This window comes from Lasiosphaeria miniovina, assembly GCF_030549165.1.
Source record: "Lasiosphaeria miniovina strain SMH2392-1A chromosome Unknown B0T26scaffold_8, whole genome shotgun sequence".
In the NCBI taxonomy this organism is placed as follows: Eukaryota; Fungi; Ascomycota; class Sordariomycetes; order Sordariales; family Lasiosphaeriaceae; genus Lasiosphaeria; species Lasiosphaeria miniovina.
In genome coordinates this window covers 1,677,056-1,698,760 of record NW_026848227.1, presented here as the reverse complement: position 1 = coordinate 1,698,760, position 21,705 = coordinate 1,677,056, and the positions used below count along the sequence as shown (strand labels likewise).

The 21,705-nt window shown below is 56.0% G+C and overlaps 7 protein-coding genes across 7 annotated transcripts; 4 read left to right on the top strand and 3 right to left on the bottom strand.

The window, feature by feature from the left end:
• Positions 1–928: 928 nt before the first annotated feature.
• B0T26DRAFT_681056 (uncharacterized protein) lies at positions 929–1,559 on the top strand (the record flags this gene model as incomplete). Its single annotated transcript, XM_060440597.1, has 3 exons — positions 929–1,162; positions 1,285–1,302; positions 1,491–1,559. 3 exons carry the CDS (start codon positions 929–931, stop codon positions 1,557–1,559), a joined length of 321 nt encoding a protein of 106 aa, XP_060290230.1.
• Positions 1,560–4,528: 2,969 nt separating this feature from the next.
• On the bottom strand, positions 4,529–5,549 carry B0T26DRAFT_806955 (uncharacterized protein; the record flags this gene model as incomplete). Its single annotated transcript, XM_060447215.1, has 2 exons — positions 4,728–5,549; positions 4,529–4,568 (listed from the first exon to the last, which is right to left on the bottom strand). The coding sequence occupies exons 1-2, from the start codon at positions 5,219–5,221 to the stop codon at positions 4,529–4,531; spliced, it is 534 nt and encodes a 177-aa protein (XP_060290229.1). The 5' UTR covers positions 5,222–5,549.
• Positions 5,550–8,087: 2,538 nt separating this feature from the next.
• On the top strand, positions 8,088–10,279 carry B0T26DRAFT_756933 (uncharacterized protein; the record flags this gene model as incomplete). Its single annotated transcript, XM_060446182.1, has 4 exons — positions 8,088–8,136; positions 8,399–8,685; positions 9,979–10,034; positions 10,111–10,279. The coding sequence occupies 4 exons, from the start codon at positions 8,088–8,090 to the stop codon at positions 10,277–10,279; spliced, it is 561 nt and encodes a 186-aa protein (XP_060290228.1).
• Positions 10,280–13,343: 3,064 nt separating this feature from the next.
• Positions 13,344–14,324, bottom strand: B0T26DRAFT_681052 (uncharacterized protein; the record flags this gene model as incomplete). The annotated part of the gene is made up of 1 exon (XM_060440596.1): positions 13,344–14,324. One exon carries the CDS (start codon positions 14,322–14,324, stop codon positions 13,344–13,346), a length of 981 nt encoding a protein of 326 aa, XP_060290227.1.
• An 882-nt stretch (positions 14,325–15,206) lies between these two features.
• Positions 15,207–16,466, top strand: B0T26DRAFT_756931 (uncharacterized protein; the record flags this gene model as incomplete). Its single annotated transcript, XM_060446181.1, has 3 exons — positions 15,207–15,301; positions 15,514–15,991; positions 16,170–16,466. 3 exons carry the CDS (start codon positions 15,207–15,209, stop codon positions 16,464–16,466), a joined length of 870 nt encoding a protein of 289 aa, XP_060290226.1.
• A 1,218-nt stretch (positions 16,467–17,684) lies between these two features.
• On the top strand, positions 17,685–18,451 carry B0T26DRAFT_876373 (uncharacterized protein; the record flags this gene model as incomplete). Its single annotated transcript, XM_060448106.1, has 1 exon — positions 17,685–18,451. Exon 1 carries the CDS (start codon positions 17,786–17,788, stop codon positions 18,449–18,451), a length of 666 nt encoding a protein of 221 aa, XP_060290225.1. The 5' UTR covers positions 17,685–17,785.
• A 730-nt stretch (positions 18,452–19,181) lies between these two features.
• On the bottom strand, positions 19,182–21,435 carry B0T26DRAFT_681049 (uncharacterized protein; the record flags this gene model as incomplete). The annotated part of the gene is made up of 5 exons (XM_060440595.1): positions 19,182–19,224; positions 19,506–19,561; positions 19,617–20,124; positions 20,283–21,205; positions 21,262–21,435. 5 exons carry the CDS (start codon positions 21,433–21,435, stop codon positions 19,182–19,184), a joined length of 1,704 nt encoding a protein of 567 aa, XP_060290224.1.
• Positions 21,436–21,705: the final 270 nt, after the last annotated feature.

The following is a 21,705-nucleotide window of genomic DNA, read 5'->3' as shown; positions in this document are numbered from 1 at the left end:
AATTGACTCCCGGGCCAGAAAAGAGCGCTAAATCCAGCCAACGCCCTCAAAACAAGCCCCGGCTCTTCAGATACATGAGGATATTGACGGTATCGACACCCAAGGAATGTCGTTGCGTGCCAATGACAAGCTTGGCTTGGCTGAAGGCCCTCTCACACTCAGATGACATGGCTGGTGGCTGCGGCGCTCGTTTTGAAGCCTTACGAGAAGTTGGGGAGATGGACACGAATGGTGAGGAAATTACACGAATAGTATCAGATTCGCACATGAAAGCGTGGCGGGTGGCGGAAAAGTCACACAGCTTGTGTTGGAGCCGAGGGTGTGAAGCGATGGCTCGATGCTCGGGAACAAGAAAATGACTTTGGGGCTTTGCTCGTCGATCGAGGTGGACCGGTACACGACCAGCGCGAAACCCAAGTTCACCACAAAAGTGCCAACACGCGTCCGGGAACACCTCGCAATGTTGCCAACGTTGAAGCTGGGAACTCACTCATCTTAACCGGGAGCTCACGATACCCGAGAAAACAGTTAGCGTCTGCTAGTAGTCCTCCACTACTGGGACAACTGTCTACTAGTAGCCGTGCCCATCAACCCAGCTGCTGCAAAGACGCTCTTCGCGACATGTTGCATACAAGATGCATATTCATGATCACAAACGACAAGAGACTGACAGACCATGTTCATACCCCCACGGCTTCTTCCACTCTGTATTTATTGATACCTCAGCTCTGCAGTATTCCATCGAGGGCATTTCGGAGCTATTCACGCTTCTGCATCCAACAGGGCCGCTTGCATACCCACCCTTGGGCCCCTAGAGTCACCTTGCTGCCTGCTTGGTACTATGTGTGACTGCACTTGATGACCCGTGTGCCTTCCTTTGGGGCATTTGACGCTTCCTTGGACGATTCTGCCTTGCAAGTCCGCCGAAATGGGGCAGCCCTCATGCATGCTTCTGCCCGCCAGGGTGGTTGTCGTCATCTTCACATCCGGCACATCATCGACACCTCGTAATCGCGCTCAGGCCGGGGGCCGATTGCATCCTGGGACAGAGGTGGTCTCAAGGTATCTCGACAAGATGACTCAAAAACACCCGGTTCACGATACGGAGCCCAGCGGCGTTCAGCTGGCGATGAATACGAGGCCGAGACGCCGAAACGCTGCGGTGACATCGATTCAGACCCCGACGCGGGCTACTCCCCGTATAAGTATAAGTATTTAAGCACCCACTACGAGGGAGCGAGAAGAAAAAAAAGAAGTGAACTAAACTTGGAGTTAAATCGGTAGTTAACTAGAAATGGAGGAGTAAGGGTTTTTGGTCGACTAGAGGCGAGGGAATAGGGGTTTCTGTTACGGGGCAGCCAGACTAACACAGCTGCGCAAACCTCTGCGACGAGGCGTCTCAATTGCCTTGGCTAGATCGAGGGCTAACTGGAGTCAATATTAGGGACCCCTCCGTCGAGTAAATGGAAGCTAATTAACTTGACGAATAGTTGTTGGAGAGGCTGCGCAAGGCCACGGCGAGTACAGCGGTGTGGTCGACCAACCATCTGTTGGCATGAGTGGAAATGCACAAGACTTGGCGATTCTCACTTGGACGCTGCTGGATGGCTGCGGGTGCAGGCGCAGGCGCAGGCGCGGCTGCAAAAGATCAAGCGGCTGCCACGAAAAGTGGAGCCGAGGGGGCTTCAGTCACTGAGGGGGTTATAGGGTCCGTTTGCCGGGCAGGTTTACAACAAGGGCGACGAGAGAAGAGCCTGCAGGCCCATTCTCGACTCGCTTAGCTATGATTGCAGTACCTAGGGGAGGCCAAGGGCCGCGCCCGCCCGCCCCCCCCCCCCCCCCAGCGATGCATCCCCATACACCTTTGAGGAAACCAAGGGGACGCCTGGAGTTTTCGGGGGGGTAGGGCAGCGCGCTGCCTTACCCCCTCTTTTTTGCTCCTCGAAATTTTTTTTTTGGGGGGGGGGGGGGGGGGGGGTGGTTATCGACGATTCCCGAGTCAGTGTCGTGTCCCCGTCGTCCCCGTCGAAGCCCCGATTCCATCGCTGCGGGGCTTGGTCATGGGATGGCGTGGAAGCAAAAAAACACGCCTGTGGTCAAGCTAGCAACATCTCGCCCCGCCAGCTACGCATATGAGGAGAGGTCTAGGGTGCGAGTTTAAGTCACGACATCTTCTTTTAGGGAGATACAAGGCATGATATGCTTCCCCATCTGGAATCGCGTCTCTTGTCTGCGGATCACGCAGTGAAGCAGTGAAGGGCCCCCAGTTGAGGATGGCGTCGTTTTCTCTGCACATGCAAGTAGCCTGTCCGTGCGCACGGGTTTCGGGCCTATGGCTGCACTATTTTATACACCCAGCTAAGAGCCAACCGCGAGAAAGTCGCATTTCAAGAGGCGGCCACATGGCCACCTGGGTTGCTGTGCGGGAGTCTGAATATGGGTAAGGTGATGTTCTCCTTCGCTTCCACTTCCACTGGAGCGTTGCACAGGTTTAAAAAATGGCTAAGAACAGAATGTGAGAAAGAAGCACGCCGAACTAACTATCTACAACTGGCGAAAGGGAGATTAAATTCAATTTCAACCTCTATTGCTCCACCATCATGAGCGCTTTCCCCAAGTCGCCAATCGTCCAAAACCAAGCTGCCTTGGGCTTTCCGACCTTCCCCTCTACGAACTCCAAGAACCACTTTCAACAATACCATGGCGGTTTTGGCTGTTTCCCACCATCCTCTAGACATGTATTTCACCGATAGGCGACCACCACGCACATGCCCAAATTCCTGCGAGGATGAGTTCCTCAGCCCTCAGTGTCAACCCGACTCTTCCGATGAAGGCACGGAAGAACAGCCCCTCAGCCCCTCAGTATCAACCCGACTCTTCCGATCAAGTCAAGGAAGAACAGCTCCTATTGAGTCCCGATCAGGCCTGATCTCGTGCAATGGCTCGAAGTGGTCGTCGCACAGATGCAAAACGAGGACAGTACCGACGAGGATACGGCATGCAGCGCGCGACGATTTGTTCACCTGGTGAAGGGGCTCGTTGCAAACAGGACTAGAGCTGGCCGCGTAGAAGAGTTGGGCGGTCGAGATGCAGTTGAACGATTCTTGACCTTGGTAAAGGTAGCGGATTTCCCATGTCTACGAGGGACGAGCTAATTAGTCGCAGGAATTCGATAGCGCTGTCGCCACACTTGACGGCTCCGAGAGCTCAGGTCCCCGGTAAGGAGGACAGGATGGGTGTTGGGAGGGGTGTTGTAGGCTAGAGGAGCGGTACTTGCATTGACAAGTCTGAAATCCTCTCGTGTAGTGCTCCCTCCCGACTCCTTGACGAATCACGCAGAAGAGAGCGAAACCGCAATAAAAGAATCCGCCCTCGCCATCTTCGACCTCTCTTCTACTAGATAAGATTGTATTTCGGCCGGCGAGAACTCCTGCTCCGCTATCTATCTCTCTTGCAAATTCACGCGCAAATTTTTCCACTGTTTCGCCGTCTTGTGCCAGTTGCTTCGGATCGGGCATGTCGTCTTCCGCTTTCTAGAAGAACGCGCTGAACGACAGGAAAGTCGATGGCGCCAAAGACCAAGACCCCACCGTGTGACTAATTTTGGAAACGCTTGAGAGTTTCGACAGCGATGGACGCCTGTGTACAACAGCTTGCGTGAGCCGGCCAAGCCTCTCGTAGGCTTCCTTGATTTGAAGTAAACGTATCTGGACCTTTTAAAGTGAACTGGGGAGTTGAGACCAGTCCATAGCGGCCGTGTGAGCTGTCTCGGTGTTTGGGGCTTCTGAATAGATGGCGCATGCAAGAGAGCAGCAGCACCATCCATCGTCGACGGAGAGGAAGTCAAGAGCGTCCATTTTTATCGCTGGAAAGATGGCCCCGAATGAAACTGATAGCCTTGCGGAGAGGCATATGCATAGACAGGAGACCATCACAACAGGGGACCATCACACGTCCCCTCCCACGTCCAGGGCTGTGCGATGCCCGTCACAGACTAATTGGACCGGATCCGGTCACACCACAACCGCTTCCGCATAGCGAGGCAAATGAGGACAACTTCAGTGCGGATGAGGAGTGTGATATTCGCCAATACGACGTCATTGTGTTTATATCACTACCCTAATCAAGCAAGGCTCGATGAAAAAAGAAGGCCTTAGGATTTCGTATCTCTATCTAAGTACTGGTCTCGCGTCCGGCTATTGACTCTCTCCCTTATTTGCAGGTAGTGATGCTCATTGGTGCCCACAGACCCGCCTCGACGGCCATCGCACATGTTTCCGCTTGCGTTTCCCCTCACGACACACCGCGGTCACGGGGTATAGACAATGACAATGCGGACGCCCTAACCTCGCACTGCCTCACCTCCCGTCTCCGAACCGGACTTTCCAGCCCGCGGCGGCTCTTTCTGGACGCCTTCTCCACTCGAAATCAAGAACCACCTCGCCCCCAAGGCCAGGAGCTGAGTGCAATTGGGTGCCTTAGCATGCTCTTGGCACATCTGCTTGTATTCTAAGAGTGTGTCCCGGTCTCACTTCTCCTCGTCCTGTCGCCATATCGGGTCCAAATACCTGGTGTTGGCGGGGTCAAAACTCTGGAGGTGTTTAAAGTCGATGAGGACGATGCTCCTAATAAGAAGCTCGCAAGGAACTCGGTTAGCCAGGCTCTCCGGACCAATCCATACCGACAAGGGAAATGGGCGGGAGCGAAGAAACGGGTTGTGCTCATACCTTTTACCATTCTCATATAGTTGCACTTTGTACTCCAAGTGGCTGCTGTCGCACTCCAGGATGCGAGCCGTCAACTCGTTCCGACCACTCACCAAGACCACGGCACCAACCTGACACATCTCGGGGTGGGCCACTTTTTCGTTGTGCTCCTGCACCTCCCATTCAGCGCAGGCAACCGGGAAGGTGGCAAGATGGAGAAAATGCTGGGTATCTTCGAAGAGAGTGGAATGCGTTGAGGACATATGACTTTGCGCGGCCTGCATATAGTTCGTGCAAAGACGGGACCGGAACCGGAAGACGCCGGGATCACGGCAATATCTGCAGTCCAGGATGAATCGATAATGGTCTATTTGGGAGATGGGGGTGTTGAGCAGAATATTGGCGGGCAGGTGTTCCAATAGCGTCGCAGGGCCCGTTGCTCGCAGTGGCGGACCGCTGAAAGACTCGGGGCTGTCTCTCCACCCTAAGAAGCTGCAGCTATGCGGATAGTCCATTACGTGTTAGTGGGTTCTCGAAAAAACGGAGGAGACAGAAGGTCGGCTCGTGGTGCAACCGTCAAAGCATTGACAGGGAGTGGCGCAGGAGCAGAGCGGGTTGACCTTTGGTGTAGCGCAGCCGACGCTAGTGACAGTGGGTGACTGAAGCCAAAAACCTGGGAAACCGCCTCTCGTGCAGATGCCAGTCTTTATGGTTCGTCCGTCCCAGGGCGCTCGAGGTCTTCAAGAGGTGGGACTAGGGACTGCTATCTGGCCAGTCAATATCGTGCATGACGGCGCTACTGCAACGGTCCGAGCAAGGGAGATGTGTCACAAACAACACTGCATTAATTGAGGGCAAAAAAGTGCTTGTATTCGGAAGGAAAAGAAAGGTGGGCATAGCCTAGATACAGTAGTTATGCGGCATTCGGCTGACACAGCCTAGGCTGTAATTGGTCTGGTCTAGCATGTGCGCCACCGGCGCCCACATGTGGCTCAGATGCGGCTCCTTCCCACAAGATGTGGTGAGCCGCCGGTGTTGAGCCAGTCAGGAGCCGGCCTCCAAATTGTTCAGCTGACCGGAGCCACCAAAGGCGAGATTGCGAGCGGGAGACGGCGTAGAGAGGCTGTCTCTTCTACTTTACCGTGAAGGTGCCGAAAGTCTCTCGTCCGTGCATTGGCTAGTTTTTGAAATGGATTCGAAGGACCGCCTTGGGGGATTCCTGATTGGGATTGGATTGGGAGTGGGATAGCCTTGTAAGCTGCAGGAGCGCACCACAGGCACTGAGGGTCCTAGGGGGCCTGTACCCTGGAAATCCAATAATTAGACCATGAACATCGAAATATGGAATTATCAAAATAAGCTACTTGACCAGTCAGGAAGGGGTCAGCTGAACGGATGCCTCCAGCGGCGCCTGTCGCGGGCTGCCCTCGCTTCGCTCGAGGGAATGGGTGGCTGGGCAATTTTACTAAGAAATTATTAAGGACAACCCCGCTTTGTGCCGTAACTCGTAGCCGAAGGTTGACTCAACTGTGTCAACTGTACTAAAATTAAAAAACACAAGAAAGTCATTACAACGTAAACAGCATGATGTTGAGGCAGAAAAAGTCGATTCTGCTATCTAGGCTACACCTGGAACCAACACCTCGCCGGCGTTAACACGGCGCTGGTAGTCCGCCGCACGCAAGGCACTTATAACGGAGAGCTGACGGAGAGAGCAGGCCGCATTACCGCTCTGGAAGTCCCGCAAGGACTGGAAGATCGGCACCACATTTCTCGGAATAGCCTCATCGTTAGGGAAGCAAGCCGGGCCGTCATACTTGTCCATCTTGACAAGCAGAACCAAGGGAGCCTCGCAGCAATAGCCCCTCAACACCAAAACAAATTCTCGTAATAATTTAATATTTCGATGTTCATAGTCTAATTGTTGGATTTCTAGGGGGCAAGCCCCTAGGCCCCCTAGTGCCTGCGACGCTCTTGGCCTGCGGCGCTTTCCTTCATACAGCTTACGCGTTATATCTACTAATTGGGAATTTGCTCCTTCCTGACATACACACCCACGATACAGCATAGCGACATTTCACGGCTTAACCTGTCCGAGGTTCATCCGATCGACCAGTCCCTCGAGTCCATCTCGACACGGACGAAAACTGGCCAATCGCTGTGCGAGAAACTTTCGGCACCCTCACGGTAATCTAGAATACAGCCTCTCTACGCCACCTCCGGCTCGCAAGCTCGCCTACGGTGGCTCCGTTCAGCTGAACGGGAATTTATTTTGGTGTTAGAATGGCTGTCAATCCGTTGTGGGTGGTCCGTGCGTCACTTCAACTTTCTAGCTCCCCCCCCCCCAAAATAAACCTCTTTCTGTGACATACAACGCTGCATTAATTGAGGGCAAAAAGGTGCTTATATTCGGAAGGTCCAGAAAGGTGGGCATAACCTGAATACCATAGTTATGCGGCATTCGGCTGATACAGTCTAGGCGGTAAACGGTCTAGCATGTGCGCCACCTGCGCCTATATGTGGCTTAGATGCGGCTCCTTCCGACACTTTCTTCCTCAATCTCGCAATTCAACTTCAGTCAATCGCACGCACGATTTGTCGTTTTCCAGCTATGAACAGGCACGCCTAATACTTGACGATTATTACCCTGTTAATCTCTACTAATATATCGCCAGGAACGCGTGTTTTTCGAGCCGCCGCGATGGCTACGGTCGGGTTCCCTCAACCGCAGCCCCCACCACCCGATGCGCCAAATCCAGGCGCCGTGGCCAGCCTCCCGACCGCCCGATCCTCCCCACACCTAAGGAGACCCCGAGCGACTAGATTACTCCCGAATACAAGAGATGCCGTGGTTATAACTTGGCCAAACATAACTAGCACCCCTCGACCAGCCACCCATTCCCTCGAGCGAAGCGAGGACAGCTCGCCTGCGGCGCCGCCGGAGGCAAAAACAAGACAAAAAGAGGCTCCGTTCAGTTGACCCCTTCCTGACCAGTCAGGTACCCGCTCCACCTTGGTAGGGTGTGGTCCGTGGGCTCTTTCGTACGCAGAGGCGCAATCGCAGTCCCCTGCCTTCTTCTGCCCCTTCCCTCGCGGCAATGTGTCATGGCGTCCTTACCACGCATCTTCGCCGACTTTGTTGAACCAAGCCCCAATGACAGCTCATACTCTGTCCGATGCTCCCCGACGAGCGGGCACGTCTGCCGGTCCCACAATGCGTGGGTGCCTGAGGCCCAACGCTGACTTTGTCGTCGGACTTTGTTGAGGTGACTCGGGCTCGGAGCTCGCTTGGGCTATGTAAAATACCTACTAAATCTTGGTAGGCTGAACGGGTGTCGTTACGTCCCATCCAAGAAGGGCATACACAGTGGCGCCCCCAAAATGGACAGGGTCGGGGAGCGAGTACGAGCCGCGTCCGCCCAAGGCAACCGTGTGTGCTATTAAGTGCAGCTTCTGTGCAGCGTTTCCAGCCAGGGATTCGCACCTCACCACAGCTCTGGCGGCCAACCGTGATAAATTACCGACTGATAGCGCGGGGCCTGCTCCCTCCTTTTTTACGCGTAAGCTGCAGCTGTTCGCCCGTCCACATACACACGCGGGCGTGAGCCTCTGGATACAAATGGACGTACCCTCCTGATACTCCTCTTCCTGGAGTGCTTCGACCCTTCGAAAGACGCCGACTTCCTCAAAAGCCTCAAAGGGGATCGATAATCCGACCAGTACCACGCCGGCCCCGTGGCTCGCTACCACGCTGGTCCACCTCGTCAAGAACTGCAAGGAAACCCCAACGAAGATTCTGATGCCTGTCAACCCGGAGCTAACACCTGAGGCCGTGGCGGCGTTCATGGCCGCTGCCAAGGCCAATGCTGCCGGGCTTTTCGACGCTCAGAGCGGGGCTAGGCACAAGCCCCTGGACATCTGTTTCTGCCCCGTTAACGAGGACCGGGGGGGGGGGGGTGATGGGGCCACTCGATCGAAGGTAAGCTAGCCCGAGGACCAGTCTATCGCTTTCCTCGAGTAGCTTATCGCGCTTCTGCACACACTTGTCGAATTTCCCCGTGTTAATTTCGTAACTGCGGATTTCCTGGCGAAGCTCGTCGATTAGCTTGGTTTTGTGAGCGGTCAAGAGAAGATTAATTTCGTATTCGACGGCAGGGGCATGGGCAAAGGCAGGTGCGGTTGAGTCTGTGACCAGCGGCGATTGATGATGGGCTGCTTCCTCAAATTGGCTTCTCGCATCCTGATCAGCCACGACTGATGTCGCGCAAGAGCATCGGCTGGTTCTGTGCAAAGTTGGCTGTCATAAGTCTCGGAGCGGTGTTGATGGCTGCGCCCTGACCTTCATGTCAAGCTATTGCTAGGTACACATGTTGTTGGGTAGCCTTGTGCCAACTGGCGCTTCCATTTTGCTTCCCCAGGGCTGGGAGGTGCTGCATCGAGCGTGTCTTGGACGATTCCATTCTGTCTTGCTTTTGCGCTCGGCTTTCGTATATATACGTCGCTGCGTGCAACAAGCAATACATTTCTAGCGCGGCGGTTAAGGACCTCGTAGCCAGCCGCATTAGCCCCAAAGATATTGAGGATGCTTCCCTGAAGACGGCCATCTGCGGCAGCATAGCCGTCACTTCCCCTCACTGAAGTAGTTGCCGAAGGTGCGCCCAATACCCCGCCTGTATTAGCTCCAAGGCTGCATACAAGCGGACATTCTGCCCTTCCTACCCGTGCGTCGCAACCAGTCTCTAGCAACAATTCATTTCCAAGGACAGGCATTCCGAGTTGACCTGGTCGGAAAGAGACGGTGTTCGGAGCCTGGAGGACGGCGTCGTCGATTTGTAGGCTTTTAATTTGTGCACTATTCGCTTAGCCCTCCGAGCTACCATACTCACCAATGGATCGACAACGCTCGCGCTGGTAAGCGCAACAAATACAAGCCGAGCGTCGAGCCCAGTCCCATAAAGAGTCGGCCAGTCTGCTCCGTACCCACCCCAGAACAGCCATCTGCCCTCTACGCTCTCCGACCTTACACGCGCGTGTTAAAAGGGACCGCAACCGCGTTTCTAGACCGCACCTGCATATTCGAGTGACAGGCCAAGTTTGGAGAGCAGTTGTTGCTGCCCATGCACATGCACGAGCCAATGAATTCTCTCAAAGAGCCCCCGCACCACTCCCCCCGCACCACTCCCCCCGCACCACTCCCCCCGCACCACTCTACCACTGCAGCCGGCGACTTTCAACTGTGCTGAGTCGCTAGCTGATTGCACCATGTTTCCAGGTCATCGTGATGTTCCTCGGGTCCGAGCGCTCCGTGGACCAGAAGACTGCCAACCAGTACCAGACCATCTTCCCACTCAAGAAAATGTGCCAGTTCCGGGGAGCTATGGGGACTGCTTGCCGATATCTCAAGGGAGAGGGCGTTCGCGGCATGGATCCTTGTATCGGTTCTATGCCTGGCCCTTGGCGGCTACGCAGCTTTTGACTTCGGCCCGCAGCACCACGCGGTAGTGGTTCTAGCGCTGGTCATGTTCGTCGTGGCCTACAGGTTCGCCTACACGAAATGGCAGCTTCATCGATAGGAGAGGTCGGCCCGGGAAATGGATCGGATACGGGGACCACCATAACCAATGGTACCGCCGCAAAGCGCAACTGGAAAACGCGAGTGATGCGGTATACGAGTATGAGGTGAAAAACCCAGTGCGAGAAACGGAAACGACACGCGCAGGCTCAAAAAGAGTCACCCCGCCGACGAAGGTCAAAAGTACACGCACAACAAACATGGGAGTTTTTCTTCCCTCACGCAACAGCAAAAACCATTACTGCATGCCAACTTTTGCACAACCAGCAGATCAATCGATCAACAAGTCAGAACCCAGTACACCGCTACGAGAGAAGCAATAACCATGGCCAAATCTGCAACAATGCGCGCAAAAGATGCGCTCGAGTAATGCGGCAAATACAGGCGCGAGGATTTGAGTGAGCGCTGGTGTGGCCTCGTGGTCGCGGCCTTGAAGCGAAATGATGCAAAGACAAACCGACCCGGCTCTCACGAAGCCTGGCGCATCAGTAAACAGCGTCTCGACGAGCTTGTCAAAACCGTTCAAGCCTACCCAACTACACGGCAGCAGCCGACGCCGCAGCCGACACTGCTTGGCCGCAGATTGGGCACGTCAAAGCAGTCTACGTCCTGTGCAAAAGAAAGCCGCGCGACACATACATGGAGGCACTTGAGGGTGCGAAGCTCAAGGGAATGGTCAAAGGCGATGGGTGCGAAGCTCAAGGACATGATCAAAGGCGATGGGTGTGAAGCTCAAGGACATGATCAAAGGCGATGGTCATGGCGCGTATGATAAATGGTGGATTGGTTGCATTCCTAAGAACGATGCATTTTCCAAGCTCGCGCATACACTTAACCATCGCCAGCAGACTCGAACTTCGATGCACTGTTCTATACCCCGAAGAGGGGAAAGGTAGCGTTCGGACTTGGCTCATCTGATTCCGACATCGAGATCGTCAAACCACCCACGAAGAAGAAGAAGGTGGTCGAGGACCAGTTGGATGACAAGGGCGAAGGGGAAAGCAGGGGGCAGTATTTGACCTTTGGAGCCAGTGTCGGACGCCCCAAGCCTGGGAATAAGGGGCAGAAGCCATCCCTTCCCCAAGTTCCCGAGGAAAAGAATTCTCTGGAATGACGACTCCAAGATTGCGACGTTGACACCCAGAATCTTCAGCATGTCCTGTCTTGCCAGTATGTGGGCTGTGGTGCCCTGTGGCGCCCCGCCGCCGCACAGGTTTCCTCCTGACGGTGGTGCAAGGATGTCGAAATCTACATTAGCTTCAGACATGGTGCATTCACACGGCGGCCCGAAAGAGAAAAAGGGACGTCTCGTGACTTACTTCAACACTGTTTGCCGCCGACTTCCCGATGAGTACGTGCCTCAGCCCCGGCCATCCCATTGTCTCCTCATTTCTCGACGGCGAGCTAAATTACGCTTCTCGGTCGGCAGCTAGACGGAAAAACCAACACGCACCTGGGTGCATCACCACCAATCACAGCTTCCACGCGCCAGAGACAAGTATGGGGGTCGTGCGTCCCTAGATCGGAAGCGTAGACGTCCCTACACCACACAGAGCGGTATGCCAAACCTGAGGAGGGATCAGATGACGCGGACGGGGAGAAAGAGGAGCATGTCAGGATGCCCATGGGGCGTCTGCTCTCGATGGCGGCCCTCAGCCTTGGCGAAACTGAGCTCCCGGTCACCATAACGAAACAAAGATAATAAAGAAAGAAATAAAAACTCTACCGGCGCAAAAACCAGCAAAGGGCTTCCCTCGGTGCAGAATTTTCTACACTCGCCTCCCGATGTGCTCCAGCTCGTTATCGTAATTCGCCAGGCGGGTTCAGTAAGTGCCCCGACAAAGAATCAAGTCAGCCCCAGGAGCCGAGAGTTGCGTTTGAAGCGAAATGCCCCGCCAGGTACGTGACACCGAGCTCGGCTAAAGGCAATGGATGAAAAGAGCACGAATATGGCAGGGGATTCACTGAGTATTAAACTTGCTCCTTTTCCCTTCCTCCCTCCGACTTTCTCCCTTCTGCCTTCGATTTCCTCCACTTGTTGGTTCAAGATGGAAGGACCAGCACCTACGCATTAAGATGCAGGGGGAATCCGGGGACATGAGCGTGATGCTCCTTTCGCCATTTCGTTCCGAGTCGGTGATGATGACATGTAGAGGCTGGCGCATATCAAGGGCGTAACTGTTTCGTCTTGGCGACACTCGCTCGGCCCTCCTCGCGCCGTGTCGCTCGTGACCCGAGGCAGACGGAGCAATCCCAGAAGCGGACAGCCTCGGCCACCGTGGCGACACGATGGGCCAGGTGCAGGTGCAGATGGATTCAAACATGCTCGGGTGTTGGGATCTCCCTTATTATCCCAGGTCGTGCACGAACTGTACTCTGAATAGGATGCGACCAATCAGGGCGTATCGATCCGCGCACGAACTACACTCTAAATAGGATGCGACTAATTAAGTGTGTCCTATCCCTGTCCCTGTTCCTGTCCCTGCCCCTGTCCGGCAGTGAAATGCGGGGTGTGGGGAAATAGGCAAGATAGGCGGCCCCCAATAGCCCGTCGCATGCGCTCCCCCCCCCCCCCCCAAAAAAAACTGGGGGCGGCAGGGTTATACGGGAGCGACGAGAGAAGGGCCCAACAGTCGGTATCGCTCCACGTTCCGGGATGGCGAGTGCATCACGCCGGACAAGCATCTCATGTTGAGCTTGCATGATAAGAAGGAAAATCATGCCGTGCATGTGACTGACTAAAAGAATGACATGCAAGTACCGCGCACGAAAGCATGCCTTGCCAAAACACGACAGCACCGCCCTGCCACCTCATGTCCCTGCCTCGTCCTCCCCAGCCTTGGCTGGCTAAACGAGTGACATGCAAGTACCGAGCACGAAAGCACTACCTTGCAAAAACACGACAGCACCGCTTTGCCGCCTCCTTTCCCTGCCTCATCGTCCTCACGAGCCCTTGACTGGCTAAACGAGTGACATGCAAGCACCGAGCACGAAAGTACACACACGACAACACCGACTTGCCGCCTCCTGTCCCTGCCTCGTCGCCCTCCCGAGCCCGCGGCCGGCTATCGAGTTGACCGGGGCGAGAGCGACACGTCTACCCACATTGGCTGGCGCCAACGCCGAGGCTTGTCATAGCACACCTCGGCAAAGAAGACTCGCTGGCCGGTCGGATCCGACCAGGGCGAGATGGACTTGTCCTCGGCGTGGCGCGCGCGCCGGGGCTGGTCCCAGCGGACGTCCTTGAAGTACACGGCCATGGTCGACCGCGGCGACAGCGGGCCGCGCCGCTCGTTCCAGCTGCGCCGGCGCGGCGGCTGGTTCCAGCGCACCTCGCGGAACGGCATCGTCCGGGGCGAGCAGGGCGGCTCGTCGCCGTTGCTGTACTTGATGGCGAACCAGCGGATCTCGTTCCAGCGCACCTCCCTGAAGCGCACCGGCTCGCGCGGCGCGGCCAAGGCGAGCGACCTGGCCGTGGCCGCGGCCACGGCGATGTCGACCAGCACCTCCCGGGCCGACCGGCGGACGCGCGCGACCTTGGGCTTGCGCTTCCTCTGGCCGCCGCCGTCGTCTGGCGCGGCGCACTTGCGAGCGCTGAGGTCGCCTTGTGTGGCGGGCGGCGGGCGCGTGGCAAGCGGCGGGCCTGGTGGCCGTAGAGGAGGCACCGAGCGCGGGAAGTCTGCCGGCAGCTCTGGGGCTGGCGGGCCGACGCGCGCGACCTTGTGCTTGCCCTCCCTCTCGCCGCCGTCGTCTGGCGCGGGGCGCTTGCGGGCACCGAGGTCGCTTCGTGTGGCGGGCGGCGGGCGTGATGGCCGCAGAGGAGGCACCCAGGGCGGGACGTCTGCCAGCAGCTGCGGGGCCGACGGGCCGACGCGCGCGACCTTGTCCTTGCTCTTCTGGTGGCCGCCGTCGTCTGGCGCGGGGCGCTCACAAGCGTCGAGGTCGCCTGCCACACCGTCGCCTAGCATGGTAAGCGGCGGGCGTGGTGGCGTCAGAGGCACCGAGCGCGGGATGGGCCGAGGAGCCGCCGTCGGCGCGCGTCGCATCGTCGAGGGATGCGATATGCGTGCAACGTTGGAATAGACCAGCCAAGTCGCGGGCATCAGTCCTGACCATTGTTGGCGTGGGCCAGGGTATTTCTGGGAATATCTGCGAGATAGGTAGCCGACCATGATGCTGGTGGGAGAAAGACGGAGATGGCGAGACTCTTGGTTGGACTGTGGGTTAGACTGTTCGTTGAAGAGACAGAGAGAGACAGGGAGACTGTACCTTGAACAAGACTGTACCTTGAACAAGACTGTTCTTGAACAAGACTGTCCTTGAACAAGACTGTCCTTGGACAAGACTGTCCTTGGACAAGACTGTCCTTGAACAAGACTGTCCTTGAACAAGACTGTCCTTGGACAAGACTGTTGCTTGAGAAAGCAAGATGGTTGGTTGTTCCTTGGGGAGAGGGAGGGGGCGGGCCCTTCTTCTACATGGTGACGGGCATCACAGTCCAGGCACTGCGTCAGACCGTTCGGCAAGACCGAAAAACAACGGCCCGGACAGGTGAGTGCGTTATTTACCAGCTAACCAGCTAGCTGGGAGTCGCTAAACTGGTTGGGAGTCGGTAAACTAGTTGGGAGTCGGTAGTGGGAGGCCGGCGTGGGACTGAGTCGCGCACTTCAGCAAGACCCTTCGGCAAGACCGAACAATAACGGCCCGGGACACGTGCGTGCGTTAATTACCAGCCAACCAAACGGAACCGGACTAGTTGAGAATCCGCAGTCAACGGCCGGCGTGGAATTGAGCCAGGCACTACGTCAAGCCCCAAAGTTCCCTCTGCCACGCCTGCTGGTGGATTTTCCTCAGGCATCAAGCATCACATGTACTTTCGTGTTTGTTGCTTGTACGTGCTTTCGTCTGGTTAATTAGCGACAGGCTAGATGCGCCGTCGTATCATTAGGGAAGACGGCTTCGGCACCGACGACCCGTACAATCCATTGGCTGGCACGTCCATTGGCTGGCACTTCCAAGACCGGTAAAGGCACTGGCAAACGTCTCGACCGTTCTCTGACTAGCCCGTCGATCGGCGAACTAGCCCCGACCGGTCCTGCACAACTACCGGTCCTGCACAACTACGGGGTCCTTGATGGGCCAAAAGTCTCGACCCGTCTCTGACTAGCGAACGTTGATCGGCAACAAGTCTCGACCGGCGTTTGACGCTGTGGCCGGCTGCTCGCGGACATAAAGCTATCTGATCCTGGCTGCCTCGGTGAACACTAGCCTAGACTCTTCTCCCCCGCACCGCGCCAACGCAGACCTCGCCTACACCGCTCGCACAGAGAATGACTCTCCATACTACTCTCCTACGAGCGACGTAGATATGGACGAGGCCGCCGCCGCCACCGAATCAACGATCCAGGATGTCGACTTTGGCCTGGCCGTAGGCAGCCTCGCGCTGTCTGCCGCCATCCAATGTCTGCTGTTCGTGCTGTTGTGGAAGGAGGTGCGGGTGGCGTCGTTGCTGCCGCCCTGCGAACGGAATCGGGGTTCGCCGCTTGCGGTCCTCCTGATCTTGCTTGCCTGCTCGGGCATTATATTCATCTGCCTCTGTGCTTCCGTGGTTGTCTTCTTCGCGGCCTGGGAAAGCAGGCCCCGCCCTGTCCAAACGCACCTGTCCTTGGCCATCTTGGAGCTCGTGTCGGTTCTGTCCGTCCAGCTGGCTATAGTATGTGCGCTCTTCTCTTGCTGCTTCTCTTGCTGCTTCTCTTGCTGCTTCTCTTGCTGCTTCTCTTGCTTCTTTGCTTCCCTGCTTCTCTTGCTTCCCTACTTCTCTTGCTTCCCTACATCTCTTGTTTCCCAGCTCCTCTTGCTTCCTTGCTCCTCGGCTAATACATACATGGCAGGGCAAGGCCTGGGTCATATTCTGCATCATGTGCGCCCGGAGCCTCCTGAATAATCCCGTCTACTCGGCTGTCGTCGCGTTCGGGCTCCTCTACGCCAGCCACATCGCCATCGGGGTCGTGCTCCTGACCAGGCCCGAGATCCGGATCGGCAAGAAGCCACTCTACGAAGCCATCCTATGGTCTTCGGGCGCCTTGATCTACGTCGCCGCCGCCGCCATTGCTTCTCTTTACTACTGGAAGCTCAGCCTCGCGCCCAAGAACAAGCAGAGACTCGCTTTCCTGACCCTCGTGCGCTGACCGTATTTCTGGGCGCCGTCGTGGCCATGGCCCTGCAGGCGCATTATTTCGTGCAGTACGCGCTCTGCGTGGTCTCTTTGGGCCTAAACTCTGGGTTGCAGCGGTGGTGGGCACGGAGAGACAAGAAGCCATCGACATCGCAAGGCCCTGAATTCGTCACACCCCAATAGGGTGTCTTAGTGCGTCATACCCCATTAGGGGTACATAAGGGGGCCAAGACGATTTGACTACGGCGGGAGGTAAAGGTGGGGGTGGCGGGAGGGAGTCAGTCATTTATTGCGTGCTTGCTATTTGCTTGACTTTCTCAGAGCAGGTGAAGGTGGCGGCGAAGAGTCAGTCATTCATCTCATGCTTATTACTTCTTGCATTGTGCTTGTTGCTTGGAATGCAGTGCTTTCGCTTTATTGTTGCGGGAGGTAGAGGACATGGTAGAGTGATGCATGCGATCGAAGTTGACAGCGCATTGAATTATCTGGTTAAATTAATACACGAGTGGGAACACAGAAGATGCCGACTGTGGCTTGCAAGGTGGTTCAGAGTGGCCCAAATCTAGGCGACGTGGAGCACAAGGATGAAGCAGGCTGGCCAGCCGAGTACAGCCCTTGAGAACCTAGATGACACTCGATCAATCCATACAAGTTGCTATAGCGATACGAGAAAAAGGCAAAACAACGACATGGGAAGTAGAAGGACTGAAAAAGTCAAAAAATTGAGGAGGTCGGCTTCCTTTCCGCTGCAAGGCGAAGAGAAAGCCGTCCCAAGCCGCGTGGAGGAATGTTGCTCTGCACTTAGTCAAGCTATTAACTAGTGAGTGCAGGCCCGTTTCTTGGCGGGGCGAAACTGCCATGTCGTCTACGCACCGCCAGGGCTGACGAATTAGGCTTTCACGACCGTTTGCCCAATCTAGCCACCGAGTCATCTCGATTCTTACTCACCCGCGGGCACTGCGCAGTCCATTGACCTCTCGCGCCACCTCCACACAGAGCTACGCAGCAACGCATCCGTGGCCGAGACGTCTAGCGGCGCGGCGTCGGCACCAGCACGTTAATGCTGTACGAGGTTTGCCATATACCGAGTGCGTGGGCCGCAAACAAGGCGAAACCCCCTCAATGTTTGTCCTCCTCGATCCATGTCTGCTTCGATGTTTGTTGTGTATAAGAAGAGCCCGCCCCTTCCCTCTCCCTCTCCCACTCTCTTCACCTCTCACACTGCCATTATCAATCTTCAAATACCAGTCTTCTCACCCACCAGTCTTCTCACCCACCAGTCTTCTCCCCCACCTGTCTTCTCATGCGCCAGTCTACCCCAAGCTCCACAACATGGATCGCCAGTCTGCTCGCCTGCATACAGGATCAAGGCTTTCGCCCACAGCCCGGATGGCCTTGAACAATGCCACACGCTGGGCTCAGGCAGCCCCCCCAAGACTCCCATCAATCCCCGAATGGGGCACTCCCGAGGACGACCCGCGGTTGCCCCGGTGGGGGTGGCAGTTACCGCTTACACCATTCCCATCTCCAGCACTGCGGCCGACAGTTCCATCGCGGCCGACAGTCCCATCGCGGCCGACGACCCCATCGCCGGACGGATGGGGCCTCGGGGACCTCGCGGCCTCACCAATGCCAGCACCGCCCCGCCTCAGCGCAGAGCCAACCCCAGGGTCTCTGTCGGTCCCACAGCTCCCGCCGCACACCGTCATACCAGGGTTCAGGCACATAGCGGACGAGCCCGAGCCCGAGCCCGAGCCAGAACGACACGCCACGCAGCAGCCCGAGGCCGCGGCGCAGCCACACGCGGGCGCCACGAAGCGAGCCACGCCAGCCGGGCGCCAAAGAAGGGCGAGGAAAAAAGTCTCGCGTCTAGAGGAGCCGGGGCCGCAGCCCGAGCCCGGGTCAGAGCCCGAGCCGTCCAACGCTACTGCTGCTGCCGCCCGCGCGCCCGCTCGTGCCGGTCTCACTCGTCGTGGCGGCGGCCGCATGCACCGCTGAGCCACTGCAAATGAATGTCAGGAGGAGGAGGAGCTGGGGGGGGGACGAGTAAGACTGTCATGTCTTGAGGCGCGTGTTTTTGCAACCTAGTGCTTTGTGTTTGTGCTTGGCGCAGTGCTTTGGTGTTTTTGCTTGCATGTACTTCGTCTAGCTGGCTACAGGCCATATTATTTGTCAATTAAACAGAAATGCTTCTCCAAAGTGCCGAGTTCCAAGGTTCACAAGGTTCCCCTATCAAGCCTGCTGGTAGATTTTCTCTAAGCATCGTGTCCCTTTCGACCCGCTGGTGCGAGTCGTCTTCTTAGACCGCTTGGTTGAGAAAAAGAAGTCAAAGCCCTCTAAGGCGGTGAAGACGTACGTGATGCGGCGCGACGAGTACCACTTGATCGATATGTTCCAGGATGGGTTTGATGGTACGGATGCGATGACTGTGGGTGCCCGGAGGGGGATCATAATGGGTGCTCGGAGGGGGATCATAATGGGTGCTCGTTAATCTTGCTCATGTTTGTTGTACGACGTGGCAAGGCAGGTCCAAGCAATTCCGAGATACAGAGGCCCTACTAGGAATCGCCACTACCTTATTCGATGGAAAGGATGTATGGTAGACGACGATTCGTGGGAGCCGCGCGGACACCTTGATGATGGGCTTTTGCTTACAGACCACGAGACAAATCTTGTTGGAAGCAGCACAACATGGCTTGAAAGCAAGGAAATATAGATATTTAGCGGCTTAGAACCGGCGGCGAACCGGCGGCGAAGCCATCGACAACGTGCTATAGGTCCAAGAGAAGGGCTAGCATAGCTTTAAAGCAGATCCGAAGCCTCTCTCCCTTGCTAAAATACGATGGGTATCGCGCAACTCCTGGAATGCGCAAGTGCAATATGCCGCCCAAATGAGCACCGCGAAATCGGAAACACCCAGAGCCCGAAAAAGATGCTCCTAATCCCATGTCGAGTCCAGTAAAAGGATTCAAAATCCATCCAGAAGAATCTCAAGAAGGGGCTTAGGCGTAGCGCCCTAGACAATATCCCAACCAGGAAGTTGCTCGCTTACATGTCGGGGAGAAGAGGCGAAACCTCGGGCTCGTCGCTATCAACAGACGTACTAGACTAGTAATAATAGTCAGTAGCAGCTCAGACGGCGAAAAGAAGCTCCTACACTCACCTTGGCGGATTTGACAAGCTTGCGGGGGCGGGAGCTTGTATCCTTCGAAACAGTGCGTTTGAGAGACTTGCTGGAGCCGAAGGCGGAGGAAACAGCCGATATGCGAGAACTGGATTCAATGAGAAAGGAAACCGCAGATTCAACCTTCGCGAATAGCTTAGCAGCATGAGTTGAGGACTTGGGCGTAGCAACCCCCTTCAGAGAATTGTGACCAAAGCCGGCGAGTTTGACCGAGTTAATATTACGGCCCACTGGACGATGCACGCGCGGCTCCATCCGAATGTTCAACTCCGGCAAGTCCTTGGCAGTGGAATTGACGGACTGCTTGAACGCAGCGAGGTCCAAGGCAGCAGAATTGACAGACGTCGAGACAACAGTAGCTGAATACTGGTCCTGCTGAAGTGCTTTCTTAATGCGCTCAGCAGCTTCCAAGCTACGAGTCTGATACTCGGAAACCTCGCGTATTTGGGCACGCAGCTCTTTTTGAGCTGTGTAGAGGGTCGAAACGCTGTTATGAATGGTTGTGAAGTGAAGAGCGAAGGACTTCTCCATGTCTGTAAGGCTGGATTCTATTGCTCTCGAAAGCGCGAGGAGCTGAGAACTCATTTCCTGAACATCCTCAACACGGCGGATGGTAGGATGAAGGCGAGCAAGAGTACGTGAAACGATGCTTCGTATAGCTGCCTCGATATCTGTAACAGGAGAATCAGGAGCGCTTGAGGCTCATCATCCGAGCTATCGTTACGAGCAGTCTCGCTAGCATCTGAATTGTCGTCACTAGTAGTCTCGCTAGCATCCGAATCATCGTCACTAGCATCCTCGCTAGTAGCCTCATTATCAGACTCGGGGGTAGATTGACGGCGAGCAAGAGTACGTGAAATGATGCTTCGGATAATTGCCTCGGTATCTACAATAGGAGAATCAGGAGCAGCTTGAGGCTCATCATCCGAGCTATCGTCACTAGTAGTCTCGCTGGTATCCGAATTGCCGTCACCAGCAGCCTCGCTAGCATCCGAATTGTCCTTACTAGTAGTGTCGCTGGTATCCGAATTGTCGTTACTAGTAGCCTCACTAGTAGCCTCATCGTCAAAGTCGCGACCAGCAACCAAGCCGTCACTATCGGCTACAGAGTTATTTGAAGGCAAAGGGCTGTTCGAATCCTGCTCGGAGAGAAGGGTCGCGTCGTCAGGCTCGGCAGTGAAAGTCGTGCTGTCGCGATCCATAGAGGCAAGTGTGGCCACGGCAAGTGCGACTGCGTCAAGCTTGGGATACGCCCGAGGCTCAGAAACCTCAGCAAAATCTAGGGAGGGAGCAGCTTCAACCTGAGTTACGGAAGAAGGCTCTGCGCCGACGAGAAGCTCATTCTCAAGAGTCGGCTCTGCGATGCTCTGCGCAGTCCCATCCGTCATATAGTCGACGCTCGAGCGCGCAGGTTTCGAAGCCGAGCGAAAGTCGCCATGAATGGAGGCAGATAGCGGAACCATGCGCTGGCGATGAGGGAGCTGCTCAGAACTTCCGGTGCGGGCCTGCGAAGCTTTCGCGCTTGCAATTTTGTACTGCGAAAACATGGGAGGGAGAGCGAGAGGAAGCTACAAAGACGTTAGCAAACGCTGCGGAGCAGCTCAGGAAGAAGGGAGGCACCTACAGCATAGCGAGAATGGCTGTGCTCTGGGGTGACCGTCAATGGCGAAGCACCCTTCGGAGCGGGAGTGCTGGGAGGCGGACGGCGAGGCGGCCCACCCGCAGCGTCCTCGATAGCTAGGCGCATATCGGCGAGATGGGCGCACCTGTACGAGGTGCGGAAGGTTGCGAGAGTCATGTCGCTTCGACGCGGGGTAGGAGTCAAGTAGTAGAGAATGAGCAGTAGAGTACGGGGCAGTACTGGCGAATAATTAGCAACCAGACGCGACAGGAGCATGAGCAGCTCCCCCAACCTAGGCGACCGCCTCGCAAAGGGCAGAGCGCTCGGGAGCTCCAAATACGAAGAAGCTGCGCGTGAACAGAAACTCGGAGTTGAAAACTTACCGCGATTTGAGAGCTACAGTTCTAGAAGAAAGGAAGCCGATCAGGAACAGGAAGAAAGAGATAT